Source organism: Aplidium turbinatum, chromosome 9 (assembly GCF_918807975.1).
Source record: "Aplidium turbinatum chromosome 9, kaAplTurb1.1, whole genome shotgun sequence".
NCBI classification, from domain to species: domain Eukaryota; kingdom Metazoa; phylum Chordata; class Ascidiacea; order Aplousobranchia; family Polyclinidae; genus Aplidium; species Aplidium turbinatum.
The window spans coordinates 15,240,446-15,260,755 of NC_137480.1; the positions used below are offsets into that span (position 1 = coordinate 15,240,446).

Here is a 20,310-nt window from a genome sequence, read left to right on the forward strand (position 1 = left end):
TTAATATAGCGACCTTTCTTATCTGTGTTTCTGATTCTGAACATCTGGTCGGAAACTAGGCTATTTTCTTGATGTAAAAAACTTGCGTAATAAGTAGGCTTTATTGTATTCTTTTATTGTGTGCTTCTGCGATTATTTTCTTCTGTATCAATCACCTGTTTTAAGTTACATAACGGAAAGGAAATCTTAAATTTGTTTTTATCATCATGCACTGGCTACATAAATCCATCATTGTTTTAATCTTTCAAAGGATGGCATCTCGCCTGGTGCGAGACAAATTACCTGTAGATGTCCAGACTTCCCATCCAGCAAACTTGTTTATACATGTCATGCATTGTGACTCAACGTCTGCAGACGTTGAATCAATGTAAAAACGACGGGTTTGGTAGCTGGGTTGTGTGCTTTTGTGAATGTGCAAAATTGCCTATTACGTATTCACAGAAACTCTTTTAGTGGAAGGAAGTCGAGTTGCAACCGTGTTTATCTGTCTACTATTCTTTATTCACATTGCAAAACATTTCTGCAATCTTGGAACAACAAGTGCATGAGTCAGACATAAATACAAACAAGTTGACAACTAAAAGTAGCCTACTTCGGTTATTTTATCTATAAAAGAAACCGGTTGTGTCGAATAGCACGAAACGTGTGTGGCGAAATGTTTGATGGCAGGCGTTGGAACTTCGATCAAAGCATTTTCCCGCAGTGTTCAAAATGTTCTGGAAGAGAACTCCTTTCCATAAAAATAGCGGCTTTTTTCATCTGTATTTCTGAACATCTGGTCGGAAACTAGGCTGTTTTCTACATGTGAAAAACTTTCATAGCAAGTATGCAACAGTCATTTTACCAGAGCAATATTGTTAATTGGCTCAAACGGCGAAATACAAACTGGCATAGACGTTGACAACTCAACATAGCCTAGGTTATTTCATCTATAAAAGAAACCCGTTGTGTCGAATAGCACGAAAAGTGTGTTGCGAAATGTTTGATGCCAGGCGTTGGAACTTCGATCAAAGCATTCTCCTGCAGTGTTCAAAATGGCGGCGCTGACGCCTTGGGAGTTTCTCGTGTGAAGCGTCGCTTTTAGACCTTGCTTTGAAGTACCTGGCGCAAGAAAGTTTACGCAAGTCAGCACTTTTATGATTGCATCACGTGATGCCCCCCCCCCCCCCGATTGTTCCTCGACCTGACGACGTTTAGTCCTCTCTCAGTTTTTTTCCTTTTTGTTTTCTATTTTTTCGTTTTTTTTTTCCGTAAGGCACGGCGTTTGTCGAATAGTGATGGCGCGTGTCGAGTGACCTCGTCACCGAAAAAGGCAAAAATCGCAGCCCTGCTTCCAACCAGTGGCGTACGCAGGATTTTCTCAAGGGGGGCATTGACAGTAGCGTAGCCAGGAATTTTGAAAGGGGGGAGGTTTTGACGCCCGGCGGCCGAAGCGCGATGGCGTTTACGCCTCAAACGACACCCATCGGCGGGGGGTCTGGGGGGCCTCTCCCAGAAAATTTTGAAAAATTACTTGAATTTGGTGCAATCTGAGAGCATTTTCAACAAAAATGTGGGTATAAATATTCCTGTAAAATGGTGCTGTCAGGTGGCATAGCAAAAGGATAAGATCATGTTTTCTTCGGCATTTTTCGGAAATAAAGCTAAGTCTCTATGTTTTCTTGTTGCTAATTCCTGGCTGAGATGTTTGAATGTTTGGTATTGGCAAAACTCGCTCTTTTAATGCAGTTTTGTTTAAAATTAGGCAAGTTTTTTTTAGACTGAAAGCATCATTCCCTAGCATAAAGAGACTGAAAGCATCATTCTCAATATCGTGACGTCACACGCGTGCCAAAGGTGGGTTGTCACCCCCAACCCCCCCCCTAGCTACACCACTGGCCATTGATATCACAGAGGTCTTAGACTTTATCCATTTCTTTCTCACTATAATAGGCTTACAGAACACTATGCTACATTGGCATACCTGGGGTGGGGTAGGTAGATTGGGCTATGTATTTCGTATTGGCTTAGTCTATAGAACAACATTGTTAATTGCTTTGACAGTGCAATCCAAAACATATTAAATGCTTTAATCTACGTCATTAACTACTAAAACATTTTTAAGGGGGGGAGGGGGGGGGCCATTGGGCCATGCCCAGGGCCGGATTTAGACCATGAGAGGCCCTAGTCTATTCCATTTGTGAGGCCCCTCCCTATTTTTGAGCTCAGAGTATTTCTCTTTAAACAACATCACATGTCATTGCTTAATGTCAAAAACATGACTGCATTAAACTTTTTGTTTTTTTCATTTTCCACATTTATGGGTGCAAATTTTTAATTAAAAGAATAAAAATTTAGTTAAGGCAGTTTTGCTTTTAAGTTTTAATATTAATTTCTTTGATCAAACAACCGTTACAATAATTGTAAAGTTTATTTACGAGGACATAAGAAATAGTTACAGCCATCAAATAGAGTAAGACTAGGCTACCAAATTTTTTTTTCTAGCTTTCGTCAAAGCAAAATCCTGCAAAAGTTCATCAAAATTTATCTGTTTAAGTTTGTCACTCTCAATGCACAGAATGCTCAGTGCGGACAACCTTTTTTGAGACATTGTCAATCTCAGTTTATTTTTGATGCTTTTGAGCCTTGAGAAAGATCTCAAATGTTTTGGCACTTTTGATTGAGGTTGCAAAAATGATTTTAGAACTGCCCACCTCTTTGTGGAAGCTGAAAAAAAGGTCTAAATTTCATTGACAATGCCAAAACAATTCACTGCATCAAGACAGCAATCAGCAGCTGAGCGGCCTTCCAAATTTAAGGAGTGACCTGCGCATGGAATAAATTTTGCAAATTTCTTTCTTTCTAGGATTTTTTGCTGCATAGCCTACCGTTGTACCTACCAGCCATGGTTGCAGCATTGTCAATTGTCATAAGACTGCCCTCGGCATTTATTAATATCAAGCTAAAGCTCAGTAGCCTATAGTGAGATATTTATGCACTAAATCTGCCATGCCTACCCCAGAGTGGTCTTTCAGCTCAAGGAAAGTTATAAATCTCTCACTTGGTAAACCGTTTACATGAGACACGTATCTGATATAATCAAAGTTAACTGATCGGTATGTGAAATATCGGGATTAGAATCCACAGAAAGCTGAAATATCCCGATTTTTTCACGTCAGCCACAAAACAATTGACTCTTTAACTTTTTTGGCCATGAGCTGATCTATCTCTTCGTAAATAGTTTTTGACAAATAAGAGGGATTTCCTGATCCTGAATTTCCATAGCGATTGATATGGGCAAGTAAAAATGAATCAAATTTGGCCACTAGTTCAAAAAGACCAAGATAATTGCCGTTATTGGGAGATCCAAATTGTTCATTGTCCCTTCTAAAAGGCAAGCCTCGTTCAGCAAGAGTACAAATTACAGCGGTGATTCTTTCCATTACATGCCACCAATACTGCTGTTCTGCTTTTATTTGCTTCTCCGGCTTTGAATTCAGTAGGCTAAGCGTATATCCTTGCTTCCTTGTTAGGTAGGTTAACATGGCATTTGTGTGTTTTTCTGAGTTTTCATGAGCTTGGATAAGATAAGAGTTGTGCCGATTACAAACTACAAACTTCGAAACCGAATTTTGAGGCCCCTGGACGTTGAGGCCCTAGGCTTCAGCCTGCCTAGCCTATTGGTAAATCCGGCCCTGGCCATGCCCCCCCCTGCGTACGCTAGTGCTTCCAACAGCACTTCCGACAGAGGTAGGTAATGAACATCTTTGTGATCCAGACTGACTAAATTTATCCCAAAATGTTTTAAACGAGGAGTCTGCATGAAATGCTTTGGCAATGGCATCTGCTTCATGCTGATCTCTGTTACTTTTGCACTTTCGTAGGGAAGATTTGAATATTTTACGAGTAGCAGACATCCCAGCTAGAAATTTCACGTGTGTTACACATAGATTCTACGTACCTTGGGTCGTGTATTATACGTTAATTTTCACGTATAATACACGCATATGTGTAGACACTATTTCACGTGCATTACACGTATATTTGGTGGTGGATTTTACGTGTTTTACGCTCGCATTACACCCAATTTCCTCGTATCTGACAACACTAATACACGTGTTTTCCACCTATATTTGGTGGTGGATTTTACGTGTTTTACACCCGCATTACACCTAATTTCCTCGTATCTGACACGTAGATTCTACGTACCTTGGGTCGTGTATTATACGTTAATTTTCACGTATAATACACGCATATGTGTAGACACTTATTCACGTGCATTACACGTATATTTGGTGGTGGATTTTACGTGTTTTACGCCCGCATTACACCTAATTTCCTCGTATCTGACAACACTAATACACGTGTTTTCCGCGTATATTTGGTGGTGGATTTTACGTGTTGTACAGAGTACACCCGCATTACACCTAATTTCCTCGTATCTGACACGTAGATTCTATGTACCTTGGGTCGTGTATTATACGTTAATTTTCACGTATAATACACGCATATGTGTAGACACTATTTCACGTGCATTACACGTATATTTGGTGGTGGATTTTACGTGTTTTTACACCCACATTCTACCTAATTTCCGCGTACCGTATCTGAAATCAACAATTTAACACATTTGTATTTATTTAACACATTTGTATAACACATATTGTTATAAGAGGCTACTGTCCAATTGTGACCCTTCTAGCACTCATTCGGAGAGTTAACGCTTGTTTTGAACTTTATTTGGAATTAGAGAAGAAAAAGAGCAATAGCAGTGGTGGGAATCGAACCCGCGTCAATGAAAGCCAACCAGCTGACAAAACCCCTAAACCAACCAGCTGACAAAAAATCCATCACTTAATTTGCTTTCTATCATCTTCTTTTCGCCATTTTTACGTCACTTAAACCGGAGCTTATGATTGGTTGGCGGTTTCATTCTAGTCATTTTTAGTGGCAGAATTTCGACTTGTTAAAGTGGCTACCGTACCAAACCTTAGTAAGTAATTGTTTAATATCAGTAAGCGAGACCACTTAAATTTACACTAAGAACTATCGTTAAAAGATCACATTAATTTGCGACTAAAAATGTCATGAAGTTTCCTTTTTACATAACGTAATAAAAACGTGTAAAGACACCTACAAAAACACATAATCTAACTTATATCCTAAAAAATGCGGAGGAGCGTGGTTAACACCAATCCACTTGAGTGGAGAATTCTTTCTGTTTATACCGTCCTTTGGAGGTAGTTTTACCTAACACAGATTAAAAATTGCCCAAATGAACGAAAGAACTTCAACACGTTTAATATACGTGGCAAACACGTGTTACTTTTCAACAGATGGAAACGTGCAATACACGTGGAAACAACATATAATCAAAATACAAAAAATTCCTGTAAAACATCCTTCTGCTCGGGTAAACATTTTTTCTCTTTTGTATGCCCTCTTCTGGGTGTGATTTTACCTTATATACCTTAAAAATTAGTCAAATAATCATAGGATTTTGAACATGTGTAATATACGTGGAAAATACGTGTTATTTTTGCAAGAGTTATATTCAAAAAATAATCCCTGATAAAACTTCTAGAATCATATTTACACACTAGTCATACTAAATGATAGCTAAAATATGTCTCTAAAAAAATGTTTTTTAAACAAGTGAATTTGTATTGGTGTACACAAACTCCTTAATAACACCTGAATTCTACCTAAGATACCATACTACCTAAAATCAACCAAAAATCAACGTGTAATATACGTAGCTTTCTAGCTGGGATGGCCTTGTGTATGCTGCCAGTTTTAGGTTTGCCACCTTCAACCCAGTCCAGGTACTTAGCTCTGGCTTGTGGAGGGACGACAGTATTGTTCCAACCAGGAGTTGAATAAGTAGATATTTTCTTGTTTTTAACAAAAAGAACTTTTCTTGAAGCTTCTAAGAGGACCTCTATGATACTGTCATAAAACTTGTCAATCTCCTTTAAATGAGATTTATTACAGCAGAGAGAGTTTTGACATATGACAGAATCAGCTTGCAAAGAAATATGAGCTAACCTGTGTTTGGTTTCTTGAGCATAGCGTTTTAATTGCTGCCGAGATGCTGCTTTCCAAGAGAAAGTACTTGAATTGGTATATTTGGGATCAATGAAATCCAATTTTGGAAGTGACTTACAGTTGAAATTAACCGATAAGGGTCGATGGTCAGATATAATATAGTCATTGAGGACTTCTACCTTACATATGGATTGATGTAGAGCGGTGGAAGTGACACAATGGTCAATCCAGCTACATGTCCCATGAGCATCGCTGATGTAGGTAAATGATTCAGCAGGTAACAGGGCCATGTCTGAAATAATCAGGTCCTGGTCTGCACAGAAGCTTTTGAACATGCTTCCAAACATATTTTTGTCACTTGCATTAAAGTCACCTAGGATACAAGTGTTGTTGCTTGAGCAGTCAAAAAGCATACTTTCTAATTTACCCAAGTATTCTAAGTATTTGTCCTCATTGTTATCACAGCAGTAAGGTAGATAGACATTTATAAGGACCATGTCTGCTTCCCCTATTGCAACTTTAAGGCCAATAATACATGAATCATCACTTTGAAAAGCAGAAGCAGGAATACTTTTACTCCATAGGATGGCAGTGCCACCATAAGGTCTACCTGCATTCATTTTATCAGAAAAGTCCATGGCAGAATAACCATAGGCCTATGCATAGTGATTTTTGCTAATTGTAGAAAGGAAGTCCAGGCTTTGCTTAGCCAACCAGATTTCCTGCAGCAGTATGATATCATAATCCTTGCATAGCAACTGAACATCATGCAGAGATGATGCCACACCTCTGCAGTTGAATGAGACAGCCTTTAATTGATCTTTATTGTTACCTTTCATCAGGAGTTTGTGTGGTTGTAAGCTCTATTCTAAAATTCTTAGAAGCATTGAAGAAATGTTTTACTAAGATACCAGTAGACCAGTTGGCAGTATCCAGACATGTTTTCATTGGGATTCCTGAGAAAGAAACTTTAAAAGAACGGTAGTGATCAAATTTTTTTTTGCAACTTCACGCATCTTATATCAGTGGCTTCAGGAAATTGCTTCGATGCAAAAGATGTGATGGTTTCTGTAGTTGTGTCTGGCTGAAGCCTTGACACAAAGACTGTACAGGCATGTGTATGGCTTTTAAACTTGATGAGGAATCAAGCTAGCCTAGACGTGGCTTGCGCCGTCTTTTCTTGACTTTAACCCAATGATCCTTTCTGACATTAGATTCAGTTTGGACCTTATCAGAGGTAATCTTGTGGGGGTACTTATGATTATCCACTGTAATCACAGAGTTGTGTCTTTTCACTACATTGGAATATGACTGTTTAGCAGGGTCAGGTAGTACTGGTTGTTCAGTAGTTTGAAACACACTTACTGCCACTGCTTTTTCATGTAAGGGTTTGATTTCATTACTGTAACCATTGCTTTCAAATCAGATATGGAGCTGGTCATTGCATCAATAAAAGAGCCTTCAGATTCCTTGGAATGTTTCAACGGCCTCATGTCATTTTTCAGTGTGAGGATGTCACGAACCATGCTTGCTGCATCTACATTGTGAACATCAACAGATGGGAAGTCACATGTGGCTGTGACAAAAATTGGAGTTTTAGACTGATCGTCATGACCTGACATTTTATACAAAACTTCAAGAATATCTTTCACAGATTTTTCCAGCTTTGAGGGGCCTTTTCTAGTCACCCGTCTTTTATTGCTCTCATCTTTGTAGACCTTTTCATGCACTACTGATTTTGCTTCTGCTATGATATTTTCCTCATAATGATCACTCACAAGCTTGATGATAGTGTCACTATCAACCATGTTCATACGATTGTACACAAACCACAGCAAGGAGTTGATTACTACTTCCTTCATGTTGTTTAGACGTATTCAAATTCGCTTTTTACGTCAATTATCATTACAACAAATTTTAATTAAATTTCACTCTTAATTCACCTTAATTAAATAGAATAACATAAACGTGGACAAATATAACACAACTCTTATTGTCTTATATGTCTCAAAACACTGAACAGCGTTTTAATTAATTGATAAACCTGTAGCCTATTATCACAAGAGCAAGCTTGCAGTCTCGTAAAAATAGCTTATTGTACAGTAATGGCATAATTAGAAAATGTTGTTTGCTTATTGCTTTGCCAGAGATTGCTCGGATTGTCTTGGAAACTCTTGGGCCCATTTAAACCTTTCATGAGTTTTCAATAGGTTTGTGAACTGCGGATTGGAAATCATTGCTATATAGAGTGTATAGACGCAGGTAGTTTTTTGTATTTTGAAAATTAAGTAAAAAGTGCTACTTTAATGACGTTTAATGACGCAACCTGATTGCTTGATATACGAAATTCTTGCCTACAGTAGCCTACCTCTAAGAATCAAATAATAACACTTATGTTTGTAACTTTATCAGAACAAAATTGAAAGGAAAGTGTTTATTCGATTGAGGCTTGTCAACCATCAAAGCAAAAGATACTTTTATTTTGATGAACTTATTTCATAGGCTAGACTAAATTTAAGAGGAGTCAGTGTTTCAAACCTTCTAAGCTTTGTGGTGTTTTTAAATTGTCTTACTTTTGTGTAAATAAACTTTTGTAAACGTTTGGCCATGTTTGGCATATATTGTTTTTCGTTGTGATGGTCATAAATAAAAACGAACTGAACTGAACTTAAAAACTTTCATACAACGTTTTGCTTAGAGTTTCTAGACCACACCTGTGATGAACATATAGCAAATAAACCATCAAAGTCACGGGAGAACGACGTTATTAACTCAATAATATATAACATCTTGCATTGAAAAAAGAAAATCAGTTTATCATGTACAAATACAGTTGCTACTTCTAGTTTATGTTTGTTATGACGCATGTCTTCATTAAAAATCTCATTGGCCTGTAAAAAAAACTCACCTTCGCATTTGTTGATTCAAGCAGCCTGGTATTTGAAACGGGTGGTTCACGCTCATTTTGTCTTGCAACTTGTCAAGCAACAGTTTCATTGTGACAATCTTTCCTACTTTCTTCCACATTCTCCTCCCTCTTCCCCTCCGCTCAGCTGCTGAGGTCTAAATCAGAGTCGGGTCAATTACAATTGCAATTGAATGTAATTAATTGGACACTTCCATGTAATTTTCACTATAATAGAGACTTCTGTTGTGTCGCTTACTTGTATGATGATGAACTGTTTTATTTTGATCAACAACGCACGAGTACAAAATAATTGACACGGCGAGAAGAACACAATAAACACAGCCAGGTCAGAGACTTTAAAAAACCGGCCTGCCACGCCCTGCGGCAGCAGGGAGCGGCGTGATTTTGGAGTGGCGATGCACCCGGAAGGGAAGTCCACCAGCTTAGGTCGCGGGGGCCAGGCTGGGGGAGTCTAGGTACCTGTGGAAGGAAAGTGTGAATCGAAAATTTTATAGGACTCGTTCGCAAAAGTTAGAATGGAGGAGCCGGCCAGGGAGACGGGCTTTACTTTCCGCAAATCAGTATGTTTAAAGCCGGGCAGCGCCCATGTCTCCATGACGTGACCGTAACACAGGTACGTTTGACTCCTATACCCGGTCTGCCCCGAAGATAGAGCGGATAAACTTTAGGGTCTCCCACGAGGAAGAGAAGCTTAGCTACAGGGAAAATTTAAACTCTCGTGGGAGACGAAAATTATATAAAATGTGGACCGAAGGCTCAATTAATTGGTGTAAAAAAAAGAAAGGTAAGTGGGAATATATTGTATGCTTTACTTACTGGAGAAGTGTTGACGTTGAACCAAAGAGCACGGATGTGCACTGGTCAGACGTTGAGACAGATTCGCCCAGCTGGGTCGGGGGGATTAGCGATCGAAGCGCAGACATGACTAGGCTACGTCAACAGGAAAAATATAGAATAGTGGCATGAAACTTTGAAGGTTGCATCGAGTTGATCGGGAAATCGTGTTTATCGATGTGTTAAAAGCAACGCGAGGTTGATGGAGCTTGCAAGAGCAGAATATAAAGATAAGGTAGTGTGTAATATTCCAAAATATTGAAAAATGAGAACACAGATCCAGTGTTGTTAATGATATTACGTAATTGATAGATGATATGAGTCCATTCACATGCAATTAATACTTAATTTATTCATGCATTTTTTTTTAGTCTTTTTTTTTTTGATGATGAACTGTTTTATTTTGGTCAACGACGCACGAGTACAAAATAATTGACACGGCGAGAAGAACACAATAAACATAGCCAGGTCAGAGACTTTAAAGAACCGGCCTGCCACGCCCCGTGGAGGCGGGGAGCGGCGTGATTATGGGGTGGCGATGCACCCGGAAGGGAAGTCCACCAGCTTAGGTCGCGGGGGCCAGGCTGGGGAGTCTAGGTACCTGTGGAAGGAAAGTGTGGATCGAGATTTTTGTGCGACTCGTCTGCAAAAGTTAGAATGGCGGAACGGGCCAGGGAGACGGGATTTGCTTTCTGCAAACGCAAAAAGGTCAGCTCACGACGGGCCGGGCGACAGAAGTTTTATAAAGCCAGGCAGCGCCCACGTCTCCATCACGTGACCGTAACACAGGTACGTTTGACTCCTATACCCGGTCTGCCCATAGGCAGAGCGGATAAACTTTGGGGTCTCCCACGAGGAAGAGAAGCTTAGCTACAAGGACGATTTGAATACTCGTGGGAAACGAAAATTATATAAAATCTGGAGCAAAGGCTCAATTAATTGGTGTAAAAAAAAAAGATGGTAAGTGGGAATATATTGTATGCTTTACCTACCGAAAAAGTGTTGACGTTGAACCAACGAGCACGGATGTGCACTGGCCAGACGTTGAGGCAGGTTCGCCCAGATGGGTCGGGGGGACTAGCGATCGAAGCGTAGATATGACTAGGCTACGTTACCAGGAAAAATATAGAATAGTGGGATGAAACTTTGGAGGTTGCATCGAGTTGATCGGGAAATCATGATTATCGATGAGTTAAAACTTAAAAGCAACGCGAGGTTGATCCGAGCGGGAAAGAGCAGCATATCGGGAGAAGGTAGTGTGTGATAATCTAAAATATTGAAATATGAAAATACAGATCCAGTGTAGTTAATGATATTACGTCATTGATGATGATATGAGTCCATTCACGATATGCAATATATACTTAATTCATATATTGCTATTTTATTTTATTGATGATGATTGTATTCTTCATTGAGCTGCAGCATGCTGATGAAACGACAATTGTTTACAGGTAAATTGATAATGAAACAATGGATTTAACATACTATGACGTCACACAATTACTGGCGGGTTTTGAGGTTTGCTGTCTTGCGCGCTCGGATGCTTACTGCAGAGCTTCTGCTGTTGGGGAATTGAGCTTCTGATCGCTGGAATCGTCTTTTCTATGACGTAGCCCCTCCACGAGTGAGCCCGGCGTTCCAAGCTTTCCAGACACGGAGGGAACCTTCGATTGAGAGGGAGGCCACTTTTCTAGCCACCTCTGCTACCCCACGAGCAGGAACACCCAAGACCGCCAAAGCCCGAGAGCTCAACGGAGCATAGCTCCCGAGGGAGCCTACGACGAACGGAAGTGACAGGACGTCCTTGCAAGGGCGCTTCCTGTCTTCCAATATGTTTACACATAACTCGCCGTACTTGTCGTGTTTCCTGTCGGCGGCTTTTCGAAGGGAATCCGCGCCGTAGTCGAACGGGCAAGTGACGTCACATACGACCGTGACACCGTCAGGGCGTTGCAGGACAATGTCAGGGCGCAGATCAGCACCGCCCGCTTCCACGTGTTGTGGAACCGTACTATCTATGGTAAGCAAGGGTTGCCATTCGGCAGGTACATGCTTCACGATCTCCCACAATACTGAATTGTGTCGTTCCGTGACAACAGGCATCACGGTAGGGCAGTGGTTCAATATATGAGGGAGAGTCTCTTCCGCTTTCCCACACGCGCGACATATGGCAGGTTTATATGGGTGGCCATGGCTTGGTTTTGATTTCAAGGGAAGTAGGTTTAGGCGGGCTTTATAAGCAAATGCACGGTTCGCGTGATCCAGGAGCTCCGGTCGCCGAGTCCAAGAATTCGAAAATCCGGACAGACAGTGGGCACTGACCGTCTTGCCTTGGTCAGGTTTGGATTCCCACTGTCTCCTCCACCACAAGTCGTTGTGTTGGTGGAGGGTCGGAACCACTTTTTTTCTTAGGGGAGGGGTGATTTTGGAGCTCCCCGCGGTCAACTCGAGACCGCCATCCGGGCGTGCGGACCAACGTACATTTAGACGACGGGTAGCCGCCGGGACGCGGCCCCACAAGCTTTCGCCTGTTGGGCACGGTCTAGAACGGGCACCTTCAGGTGGGGGGTCCTTATTCAAGTAACTGGCTAGCTGGCACGAGGTAGGATCTGGAGTGCCGAACCTCAGACTGGCACAACGCCTAAGCTGCCCGAAAGCGATGGCAGAGACACGGTCGTCAGGAGACGTCAGCATCTTGAAAGCCTGGGCTATCAAAAGCGTGTCGCTTTCGCGACACAGATTCAACACACCAAAGCCCCCCAATGCAGGCTTACAGTAAAAGAAAGCGCTGCACGCCCACCTGGGAAGACGCCACGCCACCTTCAAACACTGCAATACCAGTCGATCGAGCTTCAGAAGCTCATACTGTCTGAAGCGCCGCACTCGCAGATGGTATGACGCGGACGGAAGAATGATAGAATTAAGTGCCAGAAGTTTCTGGCTTGGAGTAAGGAAAGATTTCATTAAAGAGGAAATGTGTTTCTCCAGGGTGGAGATGAAAGGTTGGGTAAGGGACGCATCCGAGGCGTAACCGGTTCGAGCGCCAAGATATTTGTACGTTTCGCCTTTGGGGATGACTCGGATTTCCTCCCCGGCTAGGGAGAAAGGTTCCGGTCGACCCGCAGACGGGACGCCGACGCTTTCCTATAGGATAAGGTGCCACACTTGCGTGGGTTGAACCGTAGCCCGGACCAGGAAGAGAAGGGATCAGTAGTAAATAAGAGGGAGATCATCTGCTCGCGATCGGAAGAAACGAGACAGATGTCGTCCGCATATGCCATACAACGTACTTTAATGTCTTCTTTAGCAGGAAGGTTGTAGCCGCAATCCGTTTTGTCACGGACGCCCCTGAGGAGCACCTCGATGACCAAATTGAATAGCAGCCCAGACAACGGGCAGCCCTGACGGACTCCCCGCCCCACAGGGATACGGTCGGTTTCACCATTGCCACAGCGGACGGTGCAGGTGTTAGCGACGTATATGTCGGAGATGCACTCAATAAGGTCTGTGGGGGCGTCGAAATGACGCAGGACCTCGGCTATGCATTCGTGCCGGACACTGCCAAAGGCGTTTCGAATGTCCAGAAACGCAACCGACACAGGCCTTTTGCGTGACTGTGCATCCGAGAGGATGGTGTCGAGCATGAACACATGCTCGTAGACGCCCTCCGTGGGCATGAATCCCTTTTGCTCTCGGCTGATAACATTCCCCTCCACCGCCCATCGCTGCAGGCGTCGGGCCAATACGGCGGCGTAAATCTTATATATGTTTCGGCAGATGGAGATGGGCCGCCAGTTGCTGACGTCGTGCAGATCACCCTCAGGGTCTTTGCATATGAGTGTGATCCTGCTGGTTATCCACTGGTCCGGTACACGACGGTTGATCCGGCAGGTCTCGAAAAGGCTGGCCAAGAGTCCCCCTCTTGGGTCCAGGGTCTTCCAGAAACCGTAGGACAATCCGTCAGAACCAGGGGCGGAACCGACATCAAGCGACTGGAGGACCGCCTCCACCTCCCGGGCCGTAATGGGACCTTCACCGTCATCGATGAGGGAGAGGTTTACATTGCCATACTCGTAACGGTGGGCGTTTATCCACTCAGGCATCTGCGAGCAACTCCCAGCTTTAGGAGCGGCCATGTCACGTCGAAATCTCTCCTCAATTTCTTGAGGGGAGAATTTCGCAGTCTTTTTTTTTTTTTTGTTTAGTCCAATTTCAGTTAGAAGTTGCACGCATGATATCAGTTATGAGTACTTTTTGAGCTGCTAGTTGTGGTTCAAAAGGAATTCTACATTGCAACCTATTTTTATTAAATGCAATTTTACTTGTCTTTGACAAAATCAAACTGTACAAAAGTCATCGATGAATATAAAAATTGAAACATTAATTTTTTGTAATCGAAACGTGTAACTAATTACAGTTGGAAGTAATTTTAATTGGAAAATTTTGGAACAAAGTAGTTAAACATTTTAATGGTGTAATTGTAATGTAATTGAACTGAACACTATGTAATTGATCCAGTTGTGGTCTAAATAATATGGATTTATTTTATGTCAGCCTATAGCCTCTATTTTGTCATGATAAGTGACAGGAAAAAAAATGCGTTGTGTCGGTTACCATAGAAGAGAGAAATCGAGAGCTAACAACTAAAATGTAGAGGAGTATAGGAGGACACTAAACTAGGATTGATTGGTAAAAGATATGATAAAAATGTTATGATTGATGAAATAGGCCTATACGCACTGCCCATGTCTCAGCGACGGGGTATAGAGGTGCGAAATTAATAGCCTGCGATTTTGGGTTGCCCAACGCCAAGTGTTCCTAGATACTATGGAAACCAAAAAGGAATAAAATAACATCTTAATGGGATAGGCTACATCGAGAAACTAATTTATAGTTTTTTTTGGCTAATATGTAGAAACCTACCAAGAAAAACCAACTTTGAGCATAATTTGGTCTACTACAATCACATGGCTTATTTTTAATTGATGACTACGTTAACTTGGATATGACATTATTGTGTGAAACTTACAGATTCTTCAACAATTTGTTTATTTTTCTTTCTCTTCTTGGGCCGCAGCTCCTTCTCTTGACCATTTTGATTTAATTTGTTTAACTTCTTCTTAGTGGCGGTTAGCGTTGAATCTCGAAGGCATTTTCCTTTTAGGATTTTGGCATCAAGGCGCTCCTTTATAAATTGCATCGAGTTGTCATGGAAGTTTTATTTTTATTTGCGTAAGTTAGATGTAGGCAGAAGTTTACGTTTCTTGGCTTGTTACTTTTGATCTACATGCGGTACAGCATACCTTTTCCAATTTTGTTTGCTCAAGTGCTTGTCTCGCACCTTGGCGTGCTTCAATCATTTGCTGTAGTTCACTTTTGACGTTTTTGACGCTCTGGTCTAATTTTTTTAATCTTCCAGGTAACGTTAACTTGTCTTTTTCCAAGTGAACTAGAATCTAACTTGTAATACGTTAAAATAAAGTCGGCAATCGACTATTAGTGATCTGCAACAACCAAGTGCGCTGTTTCTCAAGCTGCTGCTGCTGTTGGAATAACTTTTGACTTAATCTTTAGTAAGCATATCTTTTTAAAATTACCTGTAGTAGGCCTAGTTCTTTTTCTACAACAGGAAATCTGTTAATGGTTTTTGTGCTTAGAAATAAAAACACGGTTAGACTAAAGATAGCCGCCTCTCATAGATTTCATTACAGTTAATTTATTTGCTGATAGTAGCCTACCATCATGGCTTGCAAGGAAGGTATTTAACTTACACAAAATATTATTTGTTGTTTTATCTACTGTAGGCCTACATGAAATTGTTTTTTCGAAGTTTGTCGGTGTGAAAATACAGCAAACTAGTGTGCTCACCTTCTTGTAAGTTTGTTCGATATATTGAGCAGAACTGCATTTCAGCTTCATTTTATCAAGAGTGGTTGTGAGGACACGCACCTTTTGGCTGTGGTAAAATAGTTTAGAAACCTATTCATTTTTATCTAACTTGCTAGTTGCTACAGACTGCCAAGTTTTTAGGTTATTTTTTCAGTTCATTTCTTCAGTAAAACTACAACTTCATGATCTTTTTTTTATCTGTTTGGCCTAGGTTTATTTTTGGAAATTAAGTTACTGAAGTCGTCGGAATGCTACCAAAGTAGAATCCTAGTAGGCTACTGTACCATCAAAGATAGCAGGACAGCCTAGTCTACTTGACGGAAATATACGAAAAACAGTTTAACTTAACTATTTGCAAATAAGTTGTAATGAAAATTTGTGAAACTCTATGTCCCACAGGGTCTGAGTTTTTAGCTTCTTTTCTTCAGCTGTTCTTTTTTTTCTTCACTTTTTCAACTATCTATTTGAAACCAAAAGTTTATTCACTCTATTAATATTTAATAAAGACCAACATTTTCATTTGGATCAGTGGCGTAGCTACAGTAAGTTTTCTAGCTCCCAGGAGCCATGACAGTTCTTGCGTTCCCTAATACAGTGTGTGAGCCATAAAAGCATGATGCTTTACGGAAAAACTTAAGCATATTGTTAAACTTTGATACAACGCTCCAGAGACAGATTTCCTCCTTGCCCACTTAGCTACATCACTGACTTGGACAACACAGCGCAGTGCTTTCTCCTCTTGATGTGCAAATAGGTAGTTTATCTGTTAGCAGTGCTTAGGAGTTTTTAAAGCCACTTACTTGGATATTTTGTCTTCAGTTGGTTCGGAAGCCGCTTTAATGGCCTCAAGCATCCCATCCAAGCGCTCAAGTCGCTTATGGCAAAGTTCTCGTTTGTACATCACATTATTGAGAATACCAGCTTTGTCAAATATGTGTTCGTTTTTTTCATTGATAGCTTTTGCTACAGTATACCTAAATTAACTAGAGTATTGTCAGCTTCTTTGAAGGGACGCGCTATAGAAGCAACAGTCGACAAGCAACAAGCCACAGCACATCACTTTTATATTTGAAAGACTGCTGTTAGAATTAGATAAACTGCAAAATCTACTGAAAGCGTAAGCCTGCATGATAGTAGGCTATAGTTTGCAACGGGTGACGTACCAGTAACCAGAAAGATTATTATTTGAGGGAACTGTTCAAAAACTTGTTATAGGGTTAGTAAAGTAGGCTACTTAGACAGCTTTTTTAAAAGATAGGCCTAAGCCAGGGGTGGACAACCTTTTTACATACGCGGGCCAAATGAAGTAGGTTAGTGACGATGCGGAAGCGGGTCGCAACGATGCTTATTCAATAGCATAAGGGTGAGCGAACTTAATTTCAAGTATTTGTGCTCGTAATTGCTCGATATGAAACCTATTATACTACTACAGTATCATAGCCGATGCGGCCTTTGATGAACTAGATGCTCAGTTCGTAAATTCTTCCAATGTTCCCTTTGTCGTGCAGTGTCCCAAAAGGTTCTTGGTTGGCTGATTGATGTATTTCGTTGAAAATTTGATATAAATGTTGTTCGTTGCCTGCCACGAGCACATCTCCCGAGAAGGCGACCGCTTAGACAAAGATTTTAGAATTCTTCTTTTCTGATGATGTGACCGAGAAACTTGAAACCTATTCTCGTATTAATATTGGGCGTATAGTATACAGTAGTCAAAGAGTGCCACAAATGCGCTTCTGTCGTCTTTAAGGGCAACTTAAACTTGATTTTTCTTTACAAATTAAGCCTCCGTAACATACCGATACAGCCAAAACACCAAAACATAAACTAGCACAAAAGCGCAGCAAAATGTGAATAAGCCATCACAGCATAAATTGCATCATTAAACCGACCGACCAGGTTTGGCACGAGAGTCATAGGTTGCCCACCTTTGGCATAAGCTATGAAAACCTTCTATAAACAAGTTATAGGCTAATGTTAAACGACCTTTGCATTGCCAGTTGACTTTCTTTGTGGTTCTGGAAGCCAGTATGAATTACATGATAATCAGCATTGGCTGATGATTTATGAATGAAATTTAACTTTTCCTTGATTTCTTTTCTGAGATTTTTTATGAGAGTCTCATTGTCCTTGATGCTTTGTTGCGAGACCGCAAAGTATGCTTCTTTATCTCGCTGTTTCAATCTAATTTTTCCTGAAAAACAGGCATAGCATTTGTTTATTTTGTAGATTCATTAAATGTGTGTTGCATCTGTGATAGTGTAATTAGTTAGATAAGTATTTATTAAGTACCGTACCAGGTAGACATCGGATTTTTAATACATGGAAATTTAATCATGCTTAATGGCCTTATGACAGCAATTATCTTTTTCACATGCAAAACATAAGCGATGTCTGACAATAGCGTTAACAGAGGGTCCAGGGAGTACATTTGGACTCAGTCCCGAGATGATTTTAGGAGTTTGGAGCCATTCGACTCTGAAAATTGAAAAAACCACCGCGTATTCTTTGGAGCCTTTACAAGTATGCGAAACTATCAGAAATAACCTATCAAGGCTTTGTCAGACCGAGAATAAAGATTCAAAACCAAACCACTGCTTTTTTTTCTTTAAAGTGTCTTGATTTCAGGCCCAAGGATTTTTGTTTGTAGCAGGCCCAAATTATCTTCTCAACGGCCCTGGTAGCGGATCTAGGGGGCACTTTGTCATGTGCTTTCCCAAAATCGAGTAAAAACATGCATATTGAAAAACATTCAGGTAACATCAACATTTTTGGTAAAGTCTTGCAAATTACCTCTGACTTCTTCGATACGGTCTTGCATTGTCCAAGTTCCTATATCATGAGCTTTTTGCTTCGCTCCAAACATTTTCATGCTCATCATTTTGACAAAGAATGATGTTTTTACTTTTGTGTGTATTAAAATTGATATCAGAAAACAAAATTTTAAAACCATTTTTACGGAGGTTATTGATTTGTGACGTGTAAAAATGAAACAAATCTCTTTGTTTGCAAATTTTAATTTGGTATCAATGAAATGTTAAATATTGATTGACAGTGGGTTTAAAATGGGTAATGATGTTATGAAATTCACCCAGAAAATAACTGATGAAAATGTCAGGAAAAATTTAGATTTAAACTGTATTCCATCGCAAGTACAAACTGTTCATATTCCATCAAATCTTTTTGCCGTCAAAACGTTCAGACTACAGTTTGGAAATTTGTATCATAACAGTTTGTTTTCGTCATCAACTCGGCCGGAACGAAAAAATGCCATCAGCTACATTAGTCGATATACTGGCACGTCAATGAACGATAAAAAGTAGCAAACCTTGAAAGGTTTCAGACGTGCCTCAACAACAGTTTATGTAGCACGTGTATATATGTCTGGAGCTTGCACAACCACAAAACCATTATGCTCTATTATTCAAAACGCAAAAAAAAGTATCAATTGATTGTGCAGAATTAATTAATTCCGATTGTGTCAAGTTTTCGATCAAGATTTTCCAGTTGAGCTCTGACTTGATAAAAAAATTTGAATTGTGATGTCATAGTCGGCTATAAAGGCAATTTTAGTGGTCATTGCGAAGAAGCGTATGCCAATAATAAATGCAGAGCAGGAGAGAGAGTGGCAAAATAATTTACAAGTTGCAATAACAAAAGTTTAAGTCAAGGTAGCAACCTACAGTCCAAACGAAACCACTATTCTGTTCACGAGTCACCACCATCCAAGATCTTCCAGTCGCACTATCCTAGAACATGACGGTTTAATTATTATCAACTAATCAATCAGTGAAAAGGAAAAGAAAATATAAGACATTTTATAACTTGTCAATGTTTTTCTATGGTGTATTTGATATAACGGTAACATAAAAACAATAATTGAATTTAAATAAAAACGTACGTTTATTGTAGGAGTTTAGCCGGCCTGAGGATTTTCGAAACCAATTTTTTTGAAAGTAAAGCTTTCGTTTTTATTCGAAATGTTTCTTAAATTTTCAAATTTTTCTGTTTTGTAAAAACTTGCAAGTCTGAGTAATTGCTGATTCTTTCAACAACATGCCAACTTATATTGAATTCAATAATAACAATTGGCTCAAACACGCCGGGTTATTGGATAACTAAGACTAAAGTAGCATCTTTTGTTTCAGTTGTGAAAATCAAGTCGTCAAAGGTGACGCAGTTCCATTTGATTTATTTTGTTGAAAATTAGATAAAAATCTTGTTCATAGTCTCCCACGACCACGTCTTCCGAGAAGGCGACCGCTTAGACAGAGATATTTTAACTCTTCTTTTATGATGACGTGATCGATAAATTTGAGTGCCTATGATTTATGTCGACGTCGTTCAATAGTTCCTTATTTTGGTGTACCTGGTTTAAAACTTATGCATTTGTGAGATATTCTTCTATAAAACTACATTTCAGCTGCTTCAATGTTACGCCTAGTTTCTGCGGTGAAGGTCCATATTTCACAACCATGGTAGTCTCACCTTCTGAGGATTTGAAAGCTTGCGGTCTATTAGAATTGACTTCAGCTAGGCCTTCAGCTAAGCGTCTTCAACTAGGCCTATTCTTCTGCGTATGTTTTTTTTGGATCGGACATCCGCGTTATGAAAGAGCCAAGGTAGTTAAA

The 20,310-nt window shown here is 40.3% G+C and overlaps 1 protein-coding gene across 2 annotated transcripts in view; it reads right to left on the bottom strand.

Annotated features, from left to right (window-relative positions):
- LOC145777560 (uncharacterized) overlaps positions 1-18,597 on the bottom strand; it is a 30,047-nt gene extending 11,450 nt beyond the window's left edge. For both annotated transcript variants that reach the window (XM_082588975.1, XM_082588974.1), the window contains exons 1-7: positions 18,473-18,597; positions 17,666-17,873; positions 16,483-16,656; positions 15,662-15,749; positions 15,097-15,249; positions 14,823-14,978; positions 8,936-9,090 (exon numbers count right to left, since the gene is read on the bottom strand). In XM_082588975.1, the coding sequence (XP_082445101.1) occupies positions 8,936-9,090; positions 14,823-14,978; positions 15,097-15,249; positions 15,662-15,749; positions 16,483-16,656; positions 17,666-17,873; positions 18,473-18,560 (1,022 nt within the window). In that variant the 5' untranslated portion in view covers positions 18,561-18,597. The remainder of the gene's footprint in view (positions 1-8,935; positions 9,091-14,822; positions 14,979-15,096; positions 15,250-15,661; positions 15,750-16,482; positions 16,657-17,665; positions 17,874-18,472) is intronic.
- Between the last annotated feature and the right edge of the window lie 1,713 nt (positions 18,598-20,310).